Genomic DNA, 22,175 nt, shown 5'->3' on the forward strand with positions numbered 1-22,175 from the left:
CATGCCTTTATCATCATTAATCGTATCGCCATTTACTAATAGTGGGCCGATATTATTTTTTCAAGTTTTTTTGCTTCTTATGTAACTGAAAAATAATCTGGGATTTTTCTTCGCATCAAGTGATATTTTCATCTCATATTCGCGTTTCTGTTTTCTGATTTTCCTTTCGCACTCTCTCTTGATATTGATATAATTAGTATGATCCTGTGAAGTGTGTGACAGTTTAAATTTCTTATACATTTTTCTCTTTTCGACGATGATTTTCCGCAGGTAATTAGTCATCCACAACGGCTTTTGATTCTGTGTCCTTTGTGGCTTGAGTGGGATGAAGTTATTTACGCTCGCTGTGATTTGTGCAGTAAAACGATTATACATTTCTTGAACGACGACGTTATTGCGCAAATGATTCCAATTTACTGAAGCCAATTCTCTTCTTAGGTCCGTAAACTTTGCTCTACTATAGTTAAGTATTAAGAGTGAATTTTACCTTGCTTTTGTTTCAATATTCAAAACGCATCTGATTATGTTGTGATCACTGCTTGCAAATGGCTCGCCAACCTCACAGGCGGTTATGAGGTGGCTGTCGGTCGTGAAGACTAAATCCAGAGTGTTATTTCCTCGCGTCGGCGCGGTAACTGTTTGATAAAGAAATGTATCTTGCGCAAAATTTATTAATCTATCTCCTTCCCTGTCGGCAGATAGTGCAGACCAGTTAACAGAGGGGTTATTGAAGTCGCCGCATATTATTGCATTTCTGTTTCTGATAATTTTATTTAACTCTGCGTAGAGATTTCCATCAATGTCTTCATTTGATTTAGGAGGTCGGCAAACTACGCCCAGAACATACTTTTCATTATTGATCGTCGCTTGTACATACAATGAATCATAAGCCTCTGTTTCGGTTGTGTTAAGCTGAATGACATCTAAATTACCTTTAGCATATATTATTACACCTCCACCTTTTTTTTTGTGTAGACGACACTTAGCAAACGCATTGTAACCATTGATAGCTACTTCACTTAACTGAGGCTTGTCACGTGTATTCAGCCATGTTTCTGTGATCAAAATGAAGTCGGGTTTTTCAGTAATTGCATGAATTAACAAGTGGCTACGCTTCTGAATAATGCCACGGCCAATTCCTTTTTTTTTTTTTTTTACGTCGCGGCCTATTGCGGCGGTAGGCTTCTTCCCGGTGGATCCTGATGGTCGGTCCAAAGCTTCTTTCCGGTGGGTCCTGATGGTCGGCCCAGCCAGTTCTGGCGCAGGCGAGTGTTTAAAGTGGCGCCATCTTTCATTGGCTCATGCTGCCCTCCCAGAGCTCATCTTTGATCCTAGAATCTAGAGTCCGGGTTGATAGGTGGTCTTCTGGACAGCATGTGGGTAGTTTTAAGCCACTCGGCGGCGGCTGAAAAATCCCAGCTTGGTAGCACCGGTCGGGGATTGAACTCGCGTCTTCCTGAACGCGGGGCCGTCTCGCTATCCGTTCAGCCACCGCCTCTCCATAGAAGATGTTTAATTTATTCGCCGAGTGTGCGCCATATATCAACTGTCGTTTTACTGGAATAGTGCGGCAGACCCGACTAACTACAACTACCTCTACCTCACCACCCACCTGTGTGGCTGTTGACCTGGCCGCTCCCTCAAAGCCCCTCACTTGTTGGGGGTCTGGTGACCTGACCGCTACCTCAGTGCCCTCACCTGTGAGGCTGTTGACCTGACTGCTACCTCAGTATCCCCCACCTGGGGGTTTGATGACCTGACGTCCTCCTCAGCACTACACACCTCTACTTCCCCCCTCACCTGAGACCTGACACTCCTACCTACGTGGACCTCACCGTCTTGGTGATGACTCCTCCCACTCCCAGCCAAACCGGAGGAAGTTTCCACACCTCGCTCCCGCTGCACCTGACTTCTCTTCAACTCTTTCAAAACTTCCTCATCCAACACTCGGCCCAGCCTCGCCTTGCCTACACAATTTAGGTGAAGTCCATTGTTAGCAAACAGGCTCCTGTCATAAAAATAAAATAAAATGAATAAAATTATCCCAGACGTCCACAAACATGACTCCTCACTACTACACCAATGCCTGTCACGTTCGTTAATCCCCAGCATTCTACTGAGAATAAGGGAACTAACATCGTGCCGAGGGAGCAAAACACACACAACTGAACGCCGCCTGCTGTCCCTCAGCTTCCCGATAAACTTCCTATACTTGCCTAGAACCTCCTCTGACCTACCTTTCCCTACATTGTTTGTTCCGACCAGATAAACAAACACTGTCTCCTCTGAGGTAGTGACGACTAAGTCGTCAACCTTCTCAGCTACATGCTCAATTCTACGCCCAGGAAATACTACATGCCTACGCCTTGCTCCCTTCCTACAAAACTCCTGGTCCTGCTGTCTAACTAAACTATCACCTACAAGAACGATGCTAGGATCGCTCTCAACTTGGTCTCCTAACACCTGGAACTTGTTCCTCGTCACGACACCACTGTAGCTAACATCTGCCGCTTCAGCCTTACTCCCTTTTTTTTAAACTGCTGGAAGGAATCTAAGGTATCTACCTTCTTTTCTACCTCATCTACTCTATCTTCCAGCCTTTCTACCTTCTCAACAACCTTCAACTCACCCTCACCGACACTCGCTCCATCTAATCCAAACACACCCTCTAGAAACTGTAGCTTGCTATCAAGCGCTTCTAAATTAACACTTACGTTGTGTTCAGTTTCACAGAAGAAACACAGTATATTCACCGTTTTCCTTGTTGAGGAAGTCCTTCGTAAACTCCCTCCTGCAAGACACGCAAACTAGGGGGAGGCGGTGGCTGAATCGACAGAGTAACACCACCGCGTTCAGGAGGACGCCAGTTCAATCCCCGCCCGGTGCCACCAAGCTGGGATTTTTCAGCCGCCGTCGAGTGGCTTAAAACTACCCACATGCTGTCCAGAAGACCACCTATCAACCCGGACTCTAGGTTCTAGGATTAAAGATGAGCTCCGGGAGGGCAGCATGAGCCAATGCAAGATGGCGCCACTATAAACACTCGCCAGCGCCAGAACGGGCTGGGCCGACCATCAGGACCCACCGGGAAAAAGCCTTGGGCCGATCATCAGGCCCCAAAGCCTACCGGTGCTATAGGCCGCGACGTAAAAAACAAAAAAAAAAAACAAAAAAAAAAAACGAAGCGCTGAGCGTACGGCATATTGACCTGACTGCCACGGAGAGGAAACCAAACGTGACCTCCTGCTACGAACTCTCGAGACACATTCAAGGAGGAGGAGGAGAACGAAGAGGATGATGAGGGAGAGGAGGAAGGGGTAGGGGCCAGGGGAGAATGAGAAGAGAAAGAAATGTGTGGGGGCAAGGCAGAGGAGCTCGAGGAGGGGGAAGGAGAGAAGGAAGAGGAAGAGGGGGAAGGGGAGGGAGTCTGGACGGAGGAGGAAGGAGAGGAAGGTAGAGTGTCCGGGGACGACGACGAGGAAGGCCCCTCGTGAGATGGGAGAGAGGCAGCGGGAGGAGGGGGAGGGGGGAGAAGAGAGGGGGGAGGAGGGGGGATAGGAGAAGGAGGAGGAAGGGAAGAGGACAAGGCTGAGAGGGGCGGGGAGGCGACGGGGCTGGGTCGTGCTGGGGTGCTGAGGCGTGAAGGGGGGAGCGGTAGAGAGGGCGAGGGGAGGGTGGGTAAGTGATCGTGATCAAATCGTATCTCACCGTAACCAATTGGATTCAAGTCTGAGGATAATCGTAGCATATCGTAGCGTTTCGTAGTGCTTCGTAATGTTTGACCCATGGAATCCTCATTTCTTACTCTCCCTCTCTCTTTACTCCACTCTATTTCTCTCCTTTCCCGCACAAATGACTAAACCCATTCCCCCGCCTGACCTCGTGAATAATGTGGCGTTTCGGTATACAGCAGCAGCAGCAGAAGAGGAGGTTCGTTCAACATTCGGGGACGCCTGTCAGAGCTTTTCGGCGTATATATTAATGAACGGGGACAGAGTTGCGAGACGCCCTTACTCGTGGCTTACATTTGTGGTGGATTGTTGAACTGAAGTAGACCAAGGTTATGCATGTATAGGTCTTCCTTTAAAGCTTGGCGCACGTAAACGGGATGTGGACGGGGGTATTGACTGGGCGTGAAATTATACAAGGAGACAAAATTGCCTGACGTGTAGATTTATATTACATAAAAATTGTGACTCTTTGGAACTGGAGACGACGTTAACTGGGCGTGGAACAATACGATGCCCGTTTATATACTTCTTTTACATTTGTGGTGGTTTACTGAACTGAGGCAGACCGACGTTATGTATGCAGGTATTCCTTTAAATCTGGCTCTCCTAAACGTAATACAGGTGCAGAAATTAACTGAGTGTGGCTAAGTATACATGGAGACAGACTGAATTACATATATATTAACTTTTAAAAATTGGCTCTTTGAAATTGGATGCGGCGTTAACTGGGTCCGTTTTAATACATGGAAATAGAATTACATTATTAAAAAAAAATATATATATATATATATATATATATATATATATATATATATATATATATATATATATATATATATATATATATATATATATATATATATATATATATACATATATATATTTACATGACCTGATCCATAAATGAAAAGCCAGTGTCTCTGAAATAGACTTTTCAGCTTTGAGTCAAACCCTGTCACGTAGTGCATTCTTGTGGAAATTAATGTTTTGTTGTTTGTCAAATTGTCGTCAGCTGTGTTTTTCTGTCTATATTAGAGGAATGGCTGAGCTCAGGTGGTTCAGTTGAAGTGTAGGGGAATCTCCATGACGGGCCCAGCCTTCCGAGGGTTCTTCATCCATACAGCCAACGTCTTCTTGACCAAATCAAACACACCTGCAAAGTGACCATCAACAGGTTGGCAGCAGCACCTGACAATGAACACACACTGAGCTGGATGAAAAATTACATATACTGCAACTGACAGATGAGAACAGTGATGACAGATGAAGTCTTTTCAGAACGGGGCTGGCAGGGGTGCGGTGTATGGCTTACAGCTGACCTCACGGTGGCTTGTTGGTGAGCAAGGCAGCACTGTCTTGTAACCCTGGCAGAGCTGTGTGGTCCTGGCCAGTACTTAGCTGGAGGGACTCTTCAATATCCATTTTTTATCTCACAGAGGGAAGTTATTCAAAACCTAACCTAATCTAAACTAGACGCATAGCTCTCTGAGAGTGCGCACCTCTGCCAAAGATCGTCCTGAAAATTGGTATGGGCATCAACTGTGATCCTATGCATCATATGGAAGCATTTGTTTCGAAATTTCATGAAATTCTATTTTTTTTAAACTTCGACCTTGGGCGAACTTTTTGAGGTCAAGGTCAAAGGTCAAGGCCATGCAATGTGTATCATATGGAAGCATTTGTTTTGAAATTTGATGAAATTCTATTTTTTTGGAAACTGACCTTGGGCGAAGTTTTCGAGGTCAAGGTCAAAGGTCAAGGTCAAGGCCATGCAAGGTGCGTCTTTCCATGAGCTAAAATATGAACCAGGTCTGAAATCTCTACGATGATGAGAACCGAAGTTATGGCCAATCAGACGTTTTCTGCGACCCTGACCATTGACCTTGACATAAACAAAATAATGGGTTCTATTATGGATGGACACGCATCATAATATGGAAGCATTTGTTTTGAAATTTGATGAAATTCATTTTTTTGGAAACTTTGACCTTGGGCGAACTTTTCGAGGTCAAGGTCAAAGATCAAGGTCAAGGCCATGCAAGGTGCGTCTTTCCATGAGCTAAAATATGAACCAAGTCTGAAATCTCTACGATGACAGGAACCGAAGTTATGGCCAATCAGACGTTTTCTGCGACCCTGACCATTGACTTTTGACATAAAAAGAATTAATGGGTTCTATTATGGATGGACACGCATCATAATATGGAAGCATTTGTTTTGAAATTTGATGAAATTCAATTTTTTGGGAAACTTTGACCTTGGGCGAACTTTTCGAGGTCAAGGTCAAAGGTCAAGGTCAGGCAAGGTGCATATTTCCATGAGCTAAAATATGAACCAAATATGAAGTCTCTACGATGAAGAGAACCGAAGTTATGGTCAATCAGATGTTTTGTGCGACCTTGACCTTGACCTTTGACGTTTGACATAAAAAATTTAATGGGTTCTATTCTGGATGGACACGAAGCTTCCCTGAAAAAAAATTGGTTGAGATATCCGCAAAAAGTGTGTACAGGAGACTGCTCACAAACAAACAAACAAATAAAAAAAACTGACCGGACCGAAAATATAACCTCCTCCCAACTTCGTTGGCGGAGGTTATAAAGCCAACCTAACCTGACCTAACTCTCTCTCAGTGTACTAACCAAGGGCCAGGGTCGAGCTGGGGGTCAGTTGGGGTTTCTCCTTGAAGATGGGGAACACAGGGTCTTTGGTGTCTGATAGCACCTCCAGCAGATCCGCCAGGTTTTTGGGGGCCGGGAACTGGCTTGCGCGGACCTCTCGGTGCTCGCTGCTGGCCTCGGGAGGACCACTCTTCTCCGGGATGCCTGTCAGGTGAAGGTACCTGCGCCACGCCAAGCAGGAAACAGTTAATCAAGAATATAGTTCATAATCTCTAATGTTCAATAATCATTTGGTAAGGTACGTAGAGTAAAAGTTTGGAGCATACACTATAGCTGCACGTGGCCTCGGTGATCATCTCCGTACCACTGACCCTTGAAGCTGTGGTGGGTGTGAACCTATCACCCCAGGACGCAGGGCCAGTGCAACCTCTGGGTTATCACAGTTTACCTTCCTCAGGTTTCCCCAGGTAACCATTTATCGGCTAGCCCAAGAGGAAGGATGAACAGCTGGGTGGGCTGCATGCCGACTGCCCAGGCCAGGGTTCAAACCCAGGCCAGCAGATTCGTAGTTGGGCTTAGGTAGGACAACAAACGATGATCAAAAATTAAACCTTTGAGACAGCAGAGGAACACACAGATAGAGTAAACAATGCCTCATAAAATCAAAAAAGAAAAACGGGGATAGGCACTTGATAAACACAGTAATATCACGAGCTCACCCTTCTCCCCTCCTAGAAGAGAAAGTTGTGTGCTTGTTGTCTGGTAGCCCTGGCTCAGACACTTGGTGCCTCTCACAGAACCCAGAACAACCAAGACCCTATCCCTTGACTTTATTCTTGTTGGTGTCGTTTGGGTGCCAATGAAGACATGGCAGCCTCACAAAAGACGCAGATAAAAGCTGGGACGTGCACCAATGGAATGGAGAGAGAGAGAGATGTTGAGTATAAAATGTAGGCAAGAAATGCGCACCATGGACTAGGGAGAAGACAAAGTTTGAGGACACTCTAATCACAGCTAGGACACAGAAATGAATCTATTGAAGACAAAAGTGTTGAATTGTAGAGGAAAGGAAGGCATGCATGCAGCTTGTCCTCTCCTTGCAGCAGCAGGCAAGTGTGCTGGCCAGGAGGCAGTTCTTCCCTGCTCCATCACCAGACACTACGGCCCACAGTCCACTTAGAGTACACGGTCGTCCCACGTATAAGACGAGGACATCACACAGTTCCAATCCATGATTCAAGAGAGTAACTCCAGCCTCTGGGCCTCCCACAGAAACAAACTATGATTAAAGGGTTAACTTAAGTGTGGCAAAGAGGCGCGGCTCACCTGTTGGCGTGGAAGTAGTGTTCGCCGACACTCAGCGTCACAATGGACAGCGGGTTCTCATCCCCAGCCCCGGCCGTCCCCACCTCCACGTTCTGGAAGACGTGACCACCATCCGGCCTCATGAAGATCATGTTGACGCCAAAGCCGTCGGCTCCTCCAGTCCCGCGGTCCCTCAGGATGTCGTGCGCCGCCTCCACGGACGTGGCGCTCAGCAGCGCCCGGCAAAGGAAATGAGGCGCTGGCCAAGGGGGGAAGGTTACTGCCAGGAGCACACACTCTCACCACTGATTTATGCAGTGTTACTTATCTCATCACGGGATAAAACGTCAGAAAAATAATGTCAGCTTAGTTTGGGGATGTGTTGAGGCTTCCCTGGAAAGTACTTGGGTCCCTGGAAGGCCACACGGATCAGGCTGAGCCACGGTGAATGGGACCAGACAATGAAGTTGACGGTTAACTCATTTTATCCTTACTTTTCTCCAAACTTTATAACTTCATGGGTACCGTAAAAGCCGAGTTGTGGGAAACCACAACTTGGAGAAGAAAAAGAATCCCTCAGCCTGGCGGCCAAGACTGTGCGGCTCTGCCAGGCTGGGAGCTGCGCTCAAACCAGTAACAATGGAGAAACATGTGCCCAGGCAGCCACACTCACGGGTCCTGGCGGGGAAGACCTTCAGAGGGACGATATCATTGATGGCGGAGACCAGGCCGTGGCGGTTGTAGCCGAGGCAGACTCCCGGCAGGTGTCCGGAGTAGCAGAGTGCCGTGAAGCTCTCTGTCCGCGTGCCCAACCTCCCCTCCGGCGCCTCCTCGCTGATGGTGGCGGACACGAGGTACAGGTAGTTCATCATCTCTTCGAATGTGTCTTCTGTGTGGCCCAGCAACACCTGGAGAAGGGTGTTGTGTGTGTCACTACACATGTGAGAGTCAGTGGCCCAGTCAAGGGTATGAGGGAGTGGAGTGGGCATCAGACTCATGCCACAAGGAAAGTATTATTATCATCATCATCATCATCATCATTACTATTATTATTATTATTATTATTATTATTATTATTATTATTATTATTATTAGTAGTAGTAGTAGTAGTAGTAGTAGTAGTAGTAGTAGTAGTAGTAGTAGTAGTACAGTAGTAGTAGTAGTAGTAGTAGTAGTAGTAGTAGTAGTAGTAGTAGTAGTAGTGGAAGGAGGAGGAGGAGGAATAGTTGTAGTAGTAGTAATTGTAAAGTAGCAGTGTTGGTGGTGAAAGGGGTGGGTGGGTGTAGTAGTAGTAGTAGTAGTAGTAGTAGTAGTAGTAGTAGTAGTAGTAGTAGTAGTAGTAGTAGTAGTAGTAGTAGTAGTAGTAGTAGTAGTAGTAGTAGTAGTAGTAGTAGTAGTAGTAGTAGTAGTAGTAGTAGTAGTAGTAGTAGTAGTAGTAGTAGTAGGAGGAGCAGCAGAAATTACTATTTTCACATTATAATATTCTGCCTTCAAAAAATCAGATTACTGTGATTTTGTGAAGAATGTAATTTGGATGAAAATTGAAAATAACACTGGCCAACAACAAAGTTATCGTCTAAGTTTTTTTTTAGCTGATTTAGGACAATATTGATGTGCTGAATCCAAAATTCACACTGGTTTTGCTCAATCAGGTCAACTTTTTTATCTATCGCCACATGATGTTCTTTACATTTGTTTTTACACGTACGGGTATTTTCTATTTATATGACGATGATGCACCACATCCTTAATCCCAAAATGAGCTAAATGATCTGGTTCACGATCTCGGCTTGTCAAAGTCCTCTGCCGAGCTGTTGGTTTCCAGATTGAAGGAAAGAAAATTCCTCTCTGACAGTGCTTGCATCACTTTCTACCGCAACAGACATCAAGAGTACCTCCATTTTTTCTCTGAAGAGAAGGACTTGGTGTACTGTACATATATTGCGCAGCTTCTGCACAAGCTTGGAGTGGCACAGTACCAACGCGAAGATTGGAGACTGTTCACTGACAGCAGCAAGCGATTGCTGAAATGTGTTCTGCTGCACAACGGCAACCAGTTTGCCTCTGTACCCCTCGCTCACTTGACTACACTGAAGTAGAAGTATGAAGCGGTGAAGTACATGCTGGAGAGAGTTCGTTATGATAAGCATGAGTGGTTCATTTGTGTTGACCTGAAGAAGGTGAACTTTTTGTTGGGACAACAGTCTGGGGTCACCAAGTACCCGTGCTTTCTGTGCATGTGGGACAGTAGGGACAAAGCTCAGCATTACACGAAGAAGGACAGGCCTGTACGGGAGAAGTTGGTGCCATGCAGCGTAAGGAACGTCATAAACAACCCTCTGGTGGACAGAGACGGGATACTCTTCCCACCGCAGCACATCAAGCTCGGCTTGATCAAACAGTTCACCAAAGCTCTGCACAAGGATGGTGGCTGCTTCACTTACTTGTGCCACGCTTTTCAAGGATTAGCCATGGAGAAGTTGAAAGCTGGCATATTTGACGGTCCTCAACTCCGTCAGCTCATCAGAGATCCAGAGTTTGAAAACTCAATGAACGAATTGGAACTGGAAGCGTGGAAGGCTTTTGTTCTTGTCATGAAGAACTTTATTGGCAACAAGAAGGCCAGGAACTACGCAGAACTTGTCACCAATATGCTGACTGCTTTCAGAAACCTCGAATGCAACATGAGCATCAAAATGCATTACTTATTCTCACACATGGATCGGTTTCCTGAGAATCTGGGATCAATGAGCGACGAGCAGGGGGAGAGATTCCATCAGGACATGAAAGAGATGGAGACCAGGTATCAGGGACGCTGGGATGCAGTCATGATGGCTGATTACTGTTGGACTCTGTGGAGAGACATCCCTACCGCTGAGCATTCTAGGAGTTCTAAGAAACTTAAGTTCATGCCCTGAATTTTGAACAATGATGACCTAATATCTAATTTACATGTACTTACCTTTAGCAATGTCTACTATTCAATATACACTTTCAATTTTTGTAACATTTAATTAATGAATCGTGTTAGAAAATTATTTTTTTACCTTAAAAGCCTATTTCAGATGAAAAATATTAACAAAAATCAACCGAGAATGTCACAAAAATGTAATCAATTTAGTTATAAGATAGGATTTTTAAAAATCGACTTAGCACAAAGACCTGACCTGATCAAAAGAAACTGATGTCATTTTCGGATTCAGCGGTGCAAATTTGTCCTAAATCAGTTGAAAAGCTTAGACAACTTACACTTTTTAACCCAGTGTAATGTTTCAGTTAACTCACCTGGTCTTCCCTGTTGATGCTGAGGTCGGAACAGCCGTTGAGGTCACTGCTGCACGGCTGCTGCTCCACCTGGCCCGCCATGGTCATGATCCTGTCCATGTGCAGCAGGACCAGCTGGGGACAGGCAAGACTTCACTGAAGCCGCTGCAGAGCCATAGAAGAGGAGAGAGTGGCCATCTTCATCACAGGCGCCATGCTATCACAAAAGCCATGTGAAATTCAAATACACAGTGATACAATAGTGCCCTTTACTGTGCTCTAGGTGTCATCACAGTCTTGAAGAAGTAGTACCTAGAGCTCAAAAGAAACTGCTGTATCGGCATCACTTTGTATTTCATGTGGCTCCTTTGGTAACAATGTGGCGCCTCTGATGAAGGTGGCCACACTCTCCCATTCTGTGGCTGCGGGGTGCTGTGGTGCAGCCTCACAAACACCACAGTGGGCTGAAGCTCCCAAACAGTATAAGTATTTGCTGGAGACACAAACATAGCCCTGGGGTCAGGCTCTCAAACAGCATGAAAATTTTGTTTATTACTGTAAAGGAAGCAGCTCAAGGGCAAACTTAAAGAAAAACAAAAAAGGTCGCTATGCGCTGCTCCTGCAAAAGAATGTAGAGATGAGTGGCCAGAGGAGAGGTCAATCTCAGATGGAAGGGTGTCTTAATACTCCCCTCTTGACAAAGTTCAACTCGTAGGCAGGAGAGAATACAGCTGTTCCAGAGTTTACCACTGAAAGGGGTAAAAGAATGAAGCTGCTGGTCAACTCTTGCATAAGGGATTTGGACAGCATAGGGATGAGCTAGAGTAAAAAGTCGAACGCAGCGGGGCTATGGTAGGGGTGGAGACATGCAGTTAGAGGTTAAGAGGTCAAGGAGACTTATGGATGGGGCACAGCCAGACTAGTGAAGGAGGGCTGTGCTGCGGATGGCTTCCCCCGCCAGAATGCTGCAGCAACACTTACGTGGAGGAAGGGAACTTGAGCCCCATCTGCCGTGCCCTGCAGCTCCCTGAGGTACTGTGGAAAGTTCTCCTTCAAGACTGGAAGGGTTTCGTCATAGGCGGCCCGCCCAGCCTCTGTCTCATAAGCTGGAAGAAGTGTTTCCCGGAGCCACACGGACGACGCCAGATAATCCTGGATGAGGCCCCGGAAGGTGCGTCCCTGTGGAGGAGCCGAGCACAAGGGTGGCGGGAGGTGGGTCATTCAGGCGTGGAGGACGGAGCCTGCCCGGGAGGTAATCCTTTAACTTTCTTCAACGCATGGGGGGCAGCCAAGGGTGCAACAATATTACTTGTAAATGCCCACAACTTGCTGCCCCAATAACAAGTAGTTAGAGGAAGATGCCACAAGACAAAGAACAATAATCTTGGTTTGAAAGCTGTTTTGATATTCCTCATTTGAATTCAAGTTCAAGAAAGGAGGAAAGAGAGACAAGGAAAAGAGATTGCCGAGTTTACCAGTATAAGGGACAAATGGCCTGCCTCTCTGCTGGCACTCCCCAAAGGGTCAACACTAGAGCCACACAGCTACCAGTGCCTGGATGCCACTCACCACATCAAAGCCCACTTCGTAGTATGTTCCGCTGGTGTAGATGACAGGGATGGCGTTGCGCCGCTCACAATTCCCTGCAGAACTTATGTTGCCTTGGCTGCGGGGGACAGGAAAGGGAGGTGCTGTCATTTGTAGGATGATAGTGCCAATTTCAGGCGGGTCATGAGCACAGTAAACTACAAAATATAAAATGCCTTCAACACCCTGCCCCAGTAAAGCAGAGACTGAGAGAGATGTGTCAGAAGATACACATGAGCAATACTTAGAAAGGAGCAACTGTGATGGTGGTTTGTGACGCAGGAGACAAGGCTGCATGACACGCACTGAAATAATACTCCGTTATGGAATCAAATAAAAAAACTGAAGTGAATTTACATCTGAACATCAGCTGACATTAAATAGTTAGTGCTTTCTGTTATGAGTATGTAAACAGAAAGTAGGAATAGTAACAGTAGTAATAGTAGTAGCTAGTAGTAGTAGTAGTATAAAAAAAAACCAGTTGTTTCATTTCAGCTATCCATCCACAAGTTTTGAGAGAAGTGGCACATGCACATTGTTAGGTCATGATTGGGTGAAAGTTAACTGTTTTGATAAATGTTCAAGCAATGTTTTCAGTAATGTTTATGAATGAAAAAAAACCTCACACCTTCTTATATAAATCCCAAACATGCCAATTTAATAAAAAAATATACCATACAAGAACATGAAACACAAGCTTGTAAACAACAGCTTTACCTTAACATGGTGTCAGGAGAAAAGTCCACAACAGAACAGAAGGTCACGCCCGCACCTCCTCAAGGCACTCTGCAAAGGAAGACAATGAGGAGTCACGAGGCATTGCTGGAGTGTCATCGATTGCATCAAGATCACTTACTTCACTTGTCTGCTACATGTGATTAACAAGACAGAGAAATTATCCTGATGAGATGAGGCGCTGCGGGGTTGTGGACGACAAAACGAAATGTGCGGCCATGACCAACAGTATCAGGATGCCAACCTGTTAAAGCAAGAGGTGTCAAACAGTGCCAGGGTTGGGGCCTCACCATGACACAGCAGAACATGATGAGAGAAAGGACAAAAGACCAAGGACATAAGATAATAGTAATCTCTAGCTGCCACACACTAAGGAGCAGTGACAGCGTGACGCTGCAAGCATAGACTTAATAAGTGTATTCATGTGAAATGTTTTCGTCTACCCTTGTCCTTGTCACTCCGGGGTCACCAATTGTTGGTGGTAGCGAGTGTTTTGAGCGCCATCCAATTGTTCGTGTTTCTCGTCGCGTGCCCTGTTGTCCGCGTCTTGTGTATCTTCATTGTTAACTCTTCCTGTTACTCGCTTATCTCTGACTGTCCGTCCATGTCCTCTTGTTGTCCACTTCTACACATTGTTCCACACACACACCAACACGTAAATGTTATCCACGCTTGACAACATTCACACACACGCATACACACACAAACACCTATTCTATGTGCTATGCTTGTCCTAATGATAATGATAATAATAATAATGATAATAATGTTTGTCGAAATAAAGTAACCCTGGCGGATATGAGTTTCTGTACCCGTAAACCAATTAGCACTCAGAACACTCGCTGCCATCAACAGTCACACCCGCCTCTGATAAGTAGGCAAGGGTGTCACCGCCTACCCAGCTGTGTGTGGCACTCTTACGGAATGTTGGTCCCGCCTGGTTCGGGGGCCTAAGCTGCCAGTTATGCATTTTCTGCTGCAGTGTTACCACGCAGGGAGAGCGAGCCGTCCTGCCAGGGCTCCCAACATTCATGCACACTTTCTATTACACTCTAAATCATGCTTGAAATGAGATATGAAACTATATTACCAAGTATAAAAACACAAGAAAAGTAGAGACAACTACGAGCATGGTCGTACAGTACTGAGTCGCCTTGGAAGTCTGACTCTGCAGTGCATTCTGCACTCTGCAAGCCCCCTTCTCTCCTCGTTCTGTTGTCATACACTGGCAGTGAGGAGGGGAGCCCTGCCACTTTTCCCTTGCAACTTATTCTTCTTGTTCTTCGTGGGTTGTGTGCGTGTACTGCCTTAGTGCAAACAAAAGATATCGAAATACTTGGTACTATAGTTTCATATCTCATTTCAAGCATGATTTTGAGAGTCATAGAAAGTGTGAATGAAGCTGGGGAGCCCTGCAGCATATATATATATATATATATATATATATATATATATATATATATATATATATATATATATATATATATATATATATATATATATATATATATATATATATATATATATATATATATATATATACATAGCTGGGCACGATAACAGAAAACCTTATTCCCGATAACCGATAACTGATAATGAAAAACCTTAACGGCGATAACCGATATTCGTTAACTAGAGACACAAATATAGGCGATAACCGATAACCGATACCCAATATAAATCCACAATTCCGATACTAGCTAGCGATAAGTCCGATAGGCGAAAACGATACTATATTGATATTTCAGATAGAACAACGTTGATGAATTCAAATTTTCATTATCCGTATTTTAGGAAACTTACAAAACCTTAAAACCACACATTGACACGTACATATGGACGGTAATACTAAAAATGCCTGAATCGGTGTTGTGTTGTTTGGCGTCCCCACCGTCAAAAATTGTTTACAAACACTGGTCTCTCGTGAACGGTGCATGCTCAGACCAGCAAGCGTAGACCTGTACAGTCTCACAAAGCTTTTAAACCGTAATTAAGAGTTGCTGGAAGGCTGAATCAGACATATAGTACCACTACCATCATCCTCGATGTTTTTAGAACGACACTCTGTACGAGTTGTATTTATATGTACAGAGTGTACAGACGTCAAAAAAAGTATCGGTGCACTATAAGTACGAATCATTCTGACACCACGGAACGAAGGACGATGAAAAGAAGTGGCCGACTTGATACACGTTGGTAGCCCTGCTGTGAGGTGGATGCCATAAATCACCAGCCAGCGTGATATTACATACAGATTCACATATGTGGTTACGTGTAACGGCCTATCTGCGTGCGTCGATAATGCAACATAACACTGTCACGTGGTTTTTACCGTAACACTTTACGTGTGGAAAAAAAACATAACTGCACTTCACCTATGAAATGGGGTATGTGAACTTTACAACATGGTAATCGAATACGGGTCATGCATATATTATAGCTGTTATTACTCAGTCATAATTATGCTGTTATAATACAACTACGTAGTAATATGTTTGCTGTTATAATACTACTTTTAGGAGAAAAAAACGCGTGTTTCATTTTTTTATTAATATATTAATAAGCCGTATAGGCACCACCTGCTGCTAGGACAGCATCCAGCCGTTTAGGCATGGATGCCACCAACGCACTAGTCATTTCTTACCCAAGTGGACGACGGAGGTGCTCCCATGCTTGCAGTGCACTTCTGACGACAGCAGCACGGTTCCGTCCCTGGTCCCGCTCAGGCATATGTCGGACCATTGCTGCCCAGACGTGCTCGATAGGGTTGAGGTCTGGCGATTTGGGTGGATGTGGCACCAGAGTGACGTTTGGATGTCGGCCAAACCACTCTAACAACCCGGCATGTGGATTGGGCTGTTATCCTGGAGAATGTAGAAAGGCTTTCCTCGGGGAACAGCAATGTCTCTACCGTGGGAAGAAGGACCTCCAGGATTTCAACATACTTATCACCTGTTAAATATCCCGGTCCAACATCAGCCAACTCCCAACGCCCGCCCCTGCTGGTAGCAATTACATTTTTAATGTCGTATCTGAAACATTATAACCATTTATGTAGTAGTCACATAAAACCTCCTCTGTAACTGATATTGAAAGGTGTATTGCAGCCTACCAAGTCTATGTCTTGTCCTTGATATTCAAAGTTAGTGTAATTATAGCCATGCAAGCATAACTGTAATTACTCTAACTAGCAGTAGACAGAAGACAGATAACACAAATCTGTGGGGGTGGATGCAGGCACCTGTAGTAACCACCAACTTGTTTACGTATCCATGAGAGAGAGAGAGAGAGAGAGAGAGAGAGAGAGAGAGAGAGAGAGAGAGAGAGAGAGAGAGAGAGAGAGAGAGAGAGAGAGAGAGAGAGAGAGAGAGAGAGAGAGAGAGAGAGAGAGAGAGAGAGAGAGAGAGACTAACCTGGTACCACATGTTCGCAAAACATATTGTGCTGCTGATGTGCCATCCGAGTAGAAAGTCTTTTCATCACAAAAGACTACACGCTCCCAAAACTCTGCTGGCATGTCAGCATACCGAGCGCATACTCTATGGGCGGCTCCATGTTACGCTCGCTTAGTTTCTGCTTTGCGGCTGGCCTGCGACCTCGGTAATCCCTGCTGTGAAGCCTGTTGCGTATGGTTTGCGTGCTGCACTGCAGACCCTGGTCACGGCGAATGTCGACAGCAGGTGTGAATGGGTCATCATCGATGGCGTTATTTATGGCCTAGATATAAAACCACAAACACACAATCCTTATGGTATGGTGTTTGGTGAACAGTAACACGGGATATCATTGTATTACAACATCGTGTGTAGCACCTGTGTCTGCGTTCCGCCGAATCCACCGTGCTGCTGTGTTCCGGTGAATATGAAGCTGACGGGCAATATCAGTAATGGTGACACCCTTAGCATGGAGGGCTACGACAGCCCCTCGTGTCTCCTGTGATGTTTCCATGTTAATTGGCATGACCATAATACGAAGATAACCACGTAAACTTCCTGTCAGTCTTTGAAATGTTTCTGGATCTGAGTTATGAAACAATCGCTGTGTGGTTCGAATCTTACTAACAAGCCACAGTCAGGCACGCCAACCCTCCCACAATATCAGCGGATGCTCGAATGTTTGCTGTAGGCATCGCACCCCCTGTGCACCGATACTTTTTTTGACGTCTGTACGTCGTTCTAGAAACAGCGAGGATGGTGGTACTGTATGTTTGATTCAGCTTTCCAGCAACTCTTAATGGGTTAAAAAAGCATTGTGAGACTGAACAGGTCTACACTTAATGGCCTGAGCATGCGCAGTTCACGAGAGACCAGTGTTTGTAAACAAAAGCGCCAGCTTTTGACGATGGGACACCAAATAACACAACACCGGGTGCCTTCAGTATCATGGCATGGTCACAAACGAATATGGAATATCAAATTTGAGGCAGTGAATAATCATTTTTGGGGCAAAGTAAAATGATTTTTCTCTATGATGTATTGATTTTTGAGTAGCATAAAAAAAAAATAACCTAGTGTTTTAATTTTCATGATCTAAGCATGAAATCTCATCACCGAAGATATTTCATATCCCGAAGTTTTTTCATACAACACCGGGCCACGCATGCGCAGTAGGGAGACAACGTTTTTTTCTGAGAGGCGGAAAAAAAGTAGCGATTATCGCTAGTTTGGTTACAAAAGTAACGAAGATACTGATATATATTTAAATAAGTAGCGGACGGTCGATAATCCGATTTTGTTATCAGCGATAAAGTATCGCGATAACGCCCAGCTATGTATATATATCAACAAACCACTTGTGCCAGGAATCGAGCCCGTACTTTCTGAATAGAAATCAAGGCGCATACCAACCATGCCACCTGATGAGCTAAAAGACTTCACGCCCAAGAGGTTGGGTCATTTAAGCATGCAACTCTGGCGTGAAGTCTCTTACGAGGAATGGTTGGTAAAAAGTACTGCTCACGCACAGGGCAAGTCGGAAAGATTTTAATCAATCCCAGACGATATATATATTTATATATATATATATATATATATATATATATATATATATATATATATATATATATATATATATATATATATATATATATATATATATATATATATATATAGGGAAGGTAAACTGTGGGCACCTGCTGCATGGACGGCACACTGACGTACCCTGCGTCCCAGGGTTCTTACCCTAAATCCTGTCAACAGTGGTGTTCTGCATGGCTCTGTTCTATCTCCCACTATCTTTCTATTGTTCAGTATATAATATTTCCATAACAGACTGACTTATGCTCACCCCTACGCCGATGACTCTACTCTGTACTACTCAACATCATTATAGTCAAGCCCAAAGCCTAATGGAACGGATCGAGTTGAGCACTGAGGCAAAGCGTAGCTAAAGCGTATGCGCCCAATTAACCTTTAGGTACTAATCATTTTTCGTACCTTAAGAGCAAACCAAGATAATAGTAGCTGATATGCATCTTGGCGAGGTAAAAGGTTTGAAGTCGTCTATTCCAGTCTTAATTGATTTACGGCAGACTAGCAAGCCGTCCTACATGCAATTGCTATCAGGTAGGCCTACTTGCTGTATTTATATTCTTGCATATAATGTCTTTGAATCTTTTTTATGCCTTCTAATGTTCCTAACAGTAATATCACCTGATGTGAAACTATAAAGCTCTTCGTTGTGGGTGTGAGAGGTGTGTTAATTACGTCACCAATTAAGGCTGTTTAATGTTTATGAGGATGGTTGTTGAGGGAGATGAAAGCCTGAGTAGGGGAGTCAGTCCCAATGCTGCGAGTGAGAAGCACGGAACAGTCGTTGGCAGACCTATTTGGAGATGTAATATTCAGTGTTACTGGCAGAGAGTGAGAGGGTGCTGAAAAGGATTGTGAAGGAATTTAACAGGGTAAATAAGAATTAAGAAAGCTGAAAGCAAATGTTGGCAAAAAAAAAAAAAACAGTCCATCGAAATTGAAAAGATATTCTGAGTTGGGCAGAGGACGATGAGAGAAGAGAAGTTAGGGGACGTAATTAATCTTAAGTACATAGAGGCAGTTCTGTGTAAGCGTGGGAACATGAGAGAGAGAGAGAGAGAGAGAGAGAGAGAGAGAGAGAGAGAGAGAGAGAGAGAGAGAGAGAGAGAGAGAGAGAGAGAGAGAGAGAGAGAGAGAGAGAGAGAGAGAGAGAGATGAAGTAGTTTTCCTGTATGGCTCCAATGCTGCAAAACAGACTGCCGCTGTTAATGAAACAATTTACATTCTATTGAATGCCTCCAGATGTAAACGAAATTAAAGACCCCTCTTAGTTACAGAGGCGGTGAACTCCAGAGCGGTCTGTGAGGGAGCTAGTCCTTAAGACGTTTCGTTTGTCACTGTTGGTGACATATGTATATGCTGGATAAGTTGTGGCAAGTATACTTTACTTCTGTACTTCTGTATCAAGAACAAATGAACTTTTCGAGAGTTGTGCTTTGGAGACAGCAACACTATATATTATTATTATTATTATTATCACTCGGCTAACGTGCTTCGGGACAGCCCTAACACACGGTGCGCCTAACCTAACCTAACCTAACCAAATTCGGCAAGTCCCTCCTCCATAACCCCCGTCATAGAGACCTACTCCCACCCGCCCTCCCTCCCCCCACTAGACCCACAAGACACCACAATATTCTCGTCCCGGTCAAAACTCGCACTGACAGATATCGGCTTAGTGCGATACCGACACTTGTGAGGGTCATTAACACCTCCATGATCACATGACCCCTCCATTCCATCCAACACACACACACACACACACACACACACACACACACACACACACACACACACACACACACACACACACACACATCACCCTTCCCCACTTCCCCCATTACTCACCACATGAAACTCATTGTATGGTATTTTTGTGTATTTTCAGCCTTATGGCTGCCTACAAATGAATAAGCCATTTATTATTATTATTATTATTATTATTATTATTATTATTATTATTATTATTATTATGCCACGCACTATAGCCTTGCCCTGGCTGCCGCCGCCTGACGCACGCCTCAACACTGGCACGGTCGACACAGCTAAAGGCATCTGCTTGGAAACTCATACCAAGGTCAGCAGATAAGTACAAATCAAAAATACACAATTAAGATTTTTCTTAATGTCAAATTCCCCTTTCATTCTGTATTATCTTTCCAATACGTGTTGAGCCGCTGCGGTACTCTCTGCTCGGTGGGCACTGTTCCTCCTGCTGGCTGGCCCCAAGGGTTAACGTGCTACACTCCCTGGCCGGCACCCTGCATATACCTAAACGCTGCTCAGTACTCACGCCACTGCCCCGCACTGACACTAGGGGCCGCGGCGCAGCCTTGGGGGGGAGCGCCGTGAATGGCTGCCGCGAGCCGCGTCACTGCCATCGCGGCTCACGAGTGGCCAGCGTGAGGCACAGTTAAATCTTTTCATGTATCTAATCATTCGTACGCTGACGCCCTAAAGAGCCGCGCTGAGGCGAGGGTGTGCACGTGTGCTGCTACTATGAGGGTGCAGTTACCAAGGCTGTGACCGCTTGTGTGTGCAGCGGGGTGAAAGTCGGTCTAATATAATTCTATTAAAAGTTAATTGACTCCCTATATAGGTATCTACACAAGTGTGCTCACACGACAAAAAAGATCCCGTAGAAAAGTAGCAGCAAAGTGGCGCACAGCCTATTTTGTGAATAGCCCAGCAGGGCCTTAAATGATCACTGTAATTTTATGAGGACAGGTGTGTGTGTGTGTGTGTGTGTGTGTGTGTGTGTGTGTGTGTGTGTTGATCTGTGCTGTAGTAGATGGTCACTTCTACCCCAAATCCTTTCAGCAGTGCATGGTGTTATGCTAGGCTCGATCTGTTCTATCTCCCACTACCCTTCTATTGTTCAATATGATCTTTCCCCAACAGCCTGAACCAGTGACATCTCAAGTAATGGACGGCGGACTCTTTTCATTTTGCGGCGCCCTCGTTATTAAGCCGCGAATTTTGGAAAATCAACCGCTTTTTTTGCGAATCGCCATAACTCCCTTATTAGTCCAGTAAATCTGGAGCAAAATTGGCCAAACCCACCACTAATTGCAAAAGAAATGAAACCACTTGTATTTTGTGTCTTTTGATCGTGGAAATAACATATCCAAAATCCCACTCAATCCAAGCATTGGAACATTGTCAATTTTAGGGTTGAAGATGGACGGTCTGGGTGGAAAAATTTCACCTACGTTGGTAAAAAATATTAAGATTACTCAATCATTTTTATTATCTCACTCAGCATTTTTCTTTTCAGGTAACAGCAGGGATGGAAGGTGAATGTGCATTCTGTAGTGAGCCCCTTTCCAATGGATCCCAGGTGACCAAATTAGGAGACAAAGGGGTCGCAGGAATTATCAAGACCAGTGCTTTGAACAACGATGATGTACAAGTTCAATCAGGGCAATTCGTGCATACAAAATGTCGGAGAGATTATGACAGAGATGGTGGGAGACGTAAACGTCCATTAATAGTGGAAAAACACCAGAGTCTTCGATCGAGCGAACCAACATTTTGCTTTAAAGGACAGTGCCTGTTTTGTGGGTTTGGGGACAAATATCAAGGAAAGCAAAAAGATCACTTGCTCATTCCTGTTCGAACAATAATTTTCCAGGAAACTGTGATGACCGTGGTGATAAGTGGTCAGAAACTGTATTGATGAGAATTAGCTGTGTCCATGACCTACATGCCGCTGATGCGGTTTATCATCAGCTATGCAATGTGAACTTTAGAACATTAAAACAGACTCCTGTGTGCTTTCAGCGTAACTGTGATAGCAACTCTAGTGTGAAAAAACGAAAAAGAGGGAGACCTGTAGGTACTGACAGAGAGGAGGCATTTCTGAAAGTCGTTGATGATCTTGAGGCTAACGATGAAGAACT

General features: G+C 44.7%; 1 protein-coding gene across 2 annotated transcripts; it reads right to left on the reverse strand.

Moving 5' to 3' along the window:
- Positions 1 to 4,627: 4,627 nt before the first annotated feature.
- LOC126994406 (uncharacterized) lies at positions 4,628 to 13,236 on the reverse strand. Of its 2 annotated transcripts, none has more exons than XM_050853720.1 (8): positions 13,226 to 13,236; positions 12,491 to 12,587; positions 11,903 to 12,100; positions 10,943 to 11,056; positions 8,331 to 8,565; positions 7,679 to 7,916; positions 6,374 to 6,573; positions 4,628 to 4,884 (listed from the first exon to the last, which is right to left on the reverse strand). In XM_050853720.1, exons 1-8 carry the CDS (start codon positions 13,231 to 13,233, stop codon positions 4,790 to 4,792), a joined length of 1,185 nt encoding a protein of 394 aa, XP_050709677.1. In that variant the 5' UTR covers positions 13,234 to 13,236; the 3' UTR covers positions 4,628 to 4,789. The 2 variants fall into 2 exon arrangements, with proteins under 2 accessions (XP_050709677.1, XP_050709676.1); XM_050853719.1 differs by lacking the exon at positions 13,226 to 13,236 and adding an exon at positions 12,753 to 12,829.
- Positions 13,237 to 22,175: the final 8,939 nt, after the last annotated feature.

The sequence above is a fragment of the Eriocheir sinensis genome, unplaced genomic scaffold (assembly GCF_024679095.1).
Source record: "Eriocheir sinensis breed Jianghai 21 unplaced genomic scaffold, ASM2467909v1 Scaffold789, whole genome shotgun sequence".
Taxonomy (NCBI): Eukaryota; Metazoa; Arthropoda; class Malacostraca; order Decapoda; family Varunidae; genus Eriocheir; species Eriocheir sinensis.

Bases quoted from the DNA above. Each gene is read 5' to 3' on its own strand.
- LOC126994406 (XM_050853719.1), bottom strand. From the start codon at position 12,805: ATGCAGCCTTGTCTCCTGCGTCACAAACCACCATCACAGTTGCTCCTT. The intron at 8,566-10,942 runs GTGAGTTAACTG...ACCCTTCTCCAG, and splicing joins GCATCAACAGGGAAGACCAG to GTGTTGCTGGGCCACACAGA. The intron at 6,574-7,678 runs GTGAGCCGCGCC...GGCGTGGCGCAG, and splicing joins CACTACTTCCACGCCAACAG to GTACCTTCACCTGACAGGCA.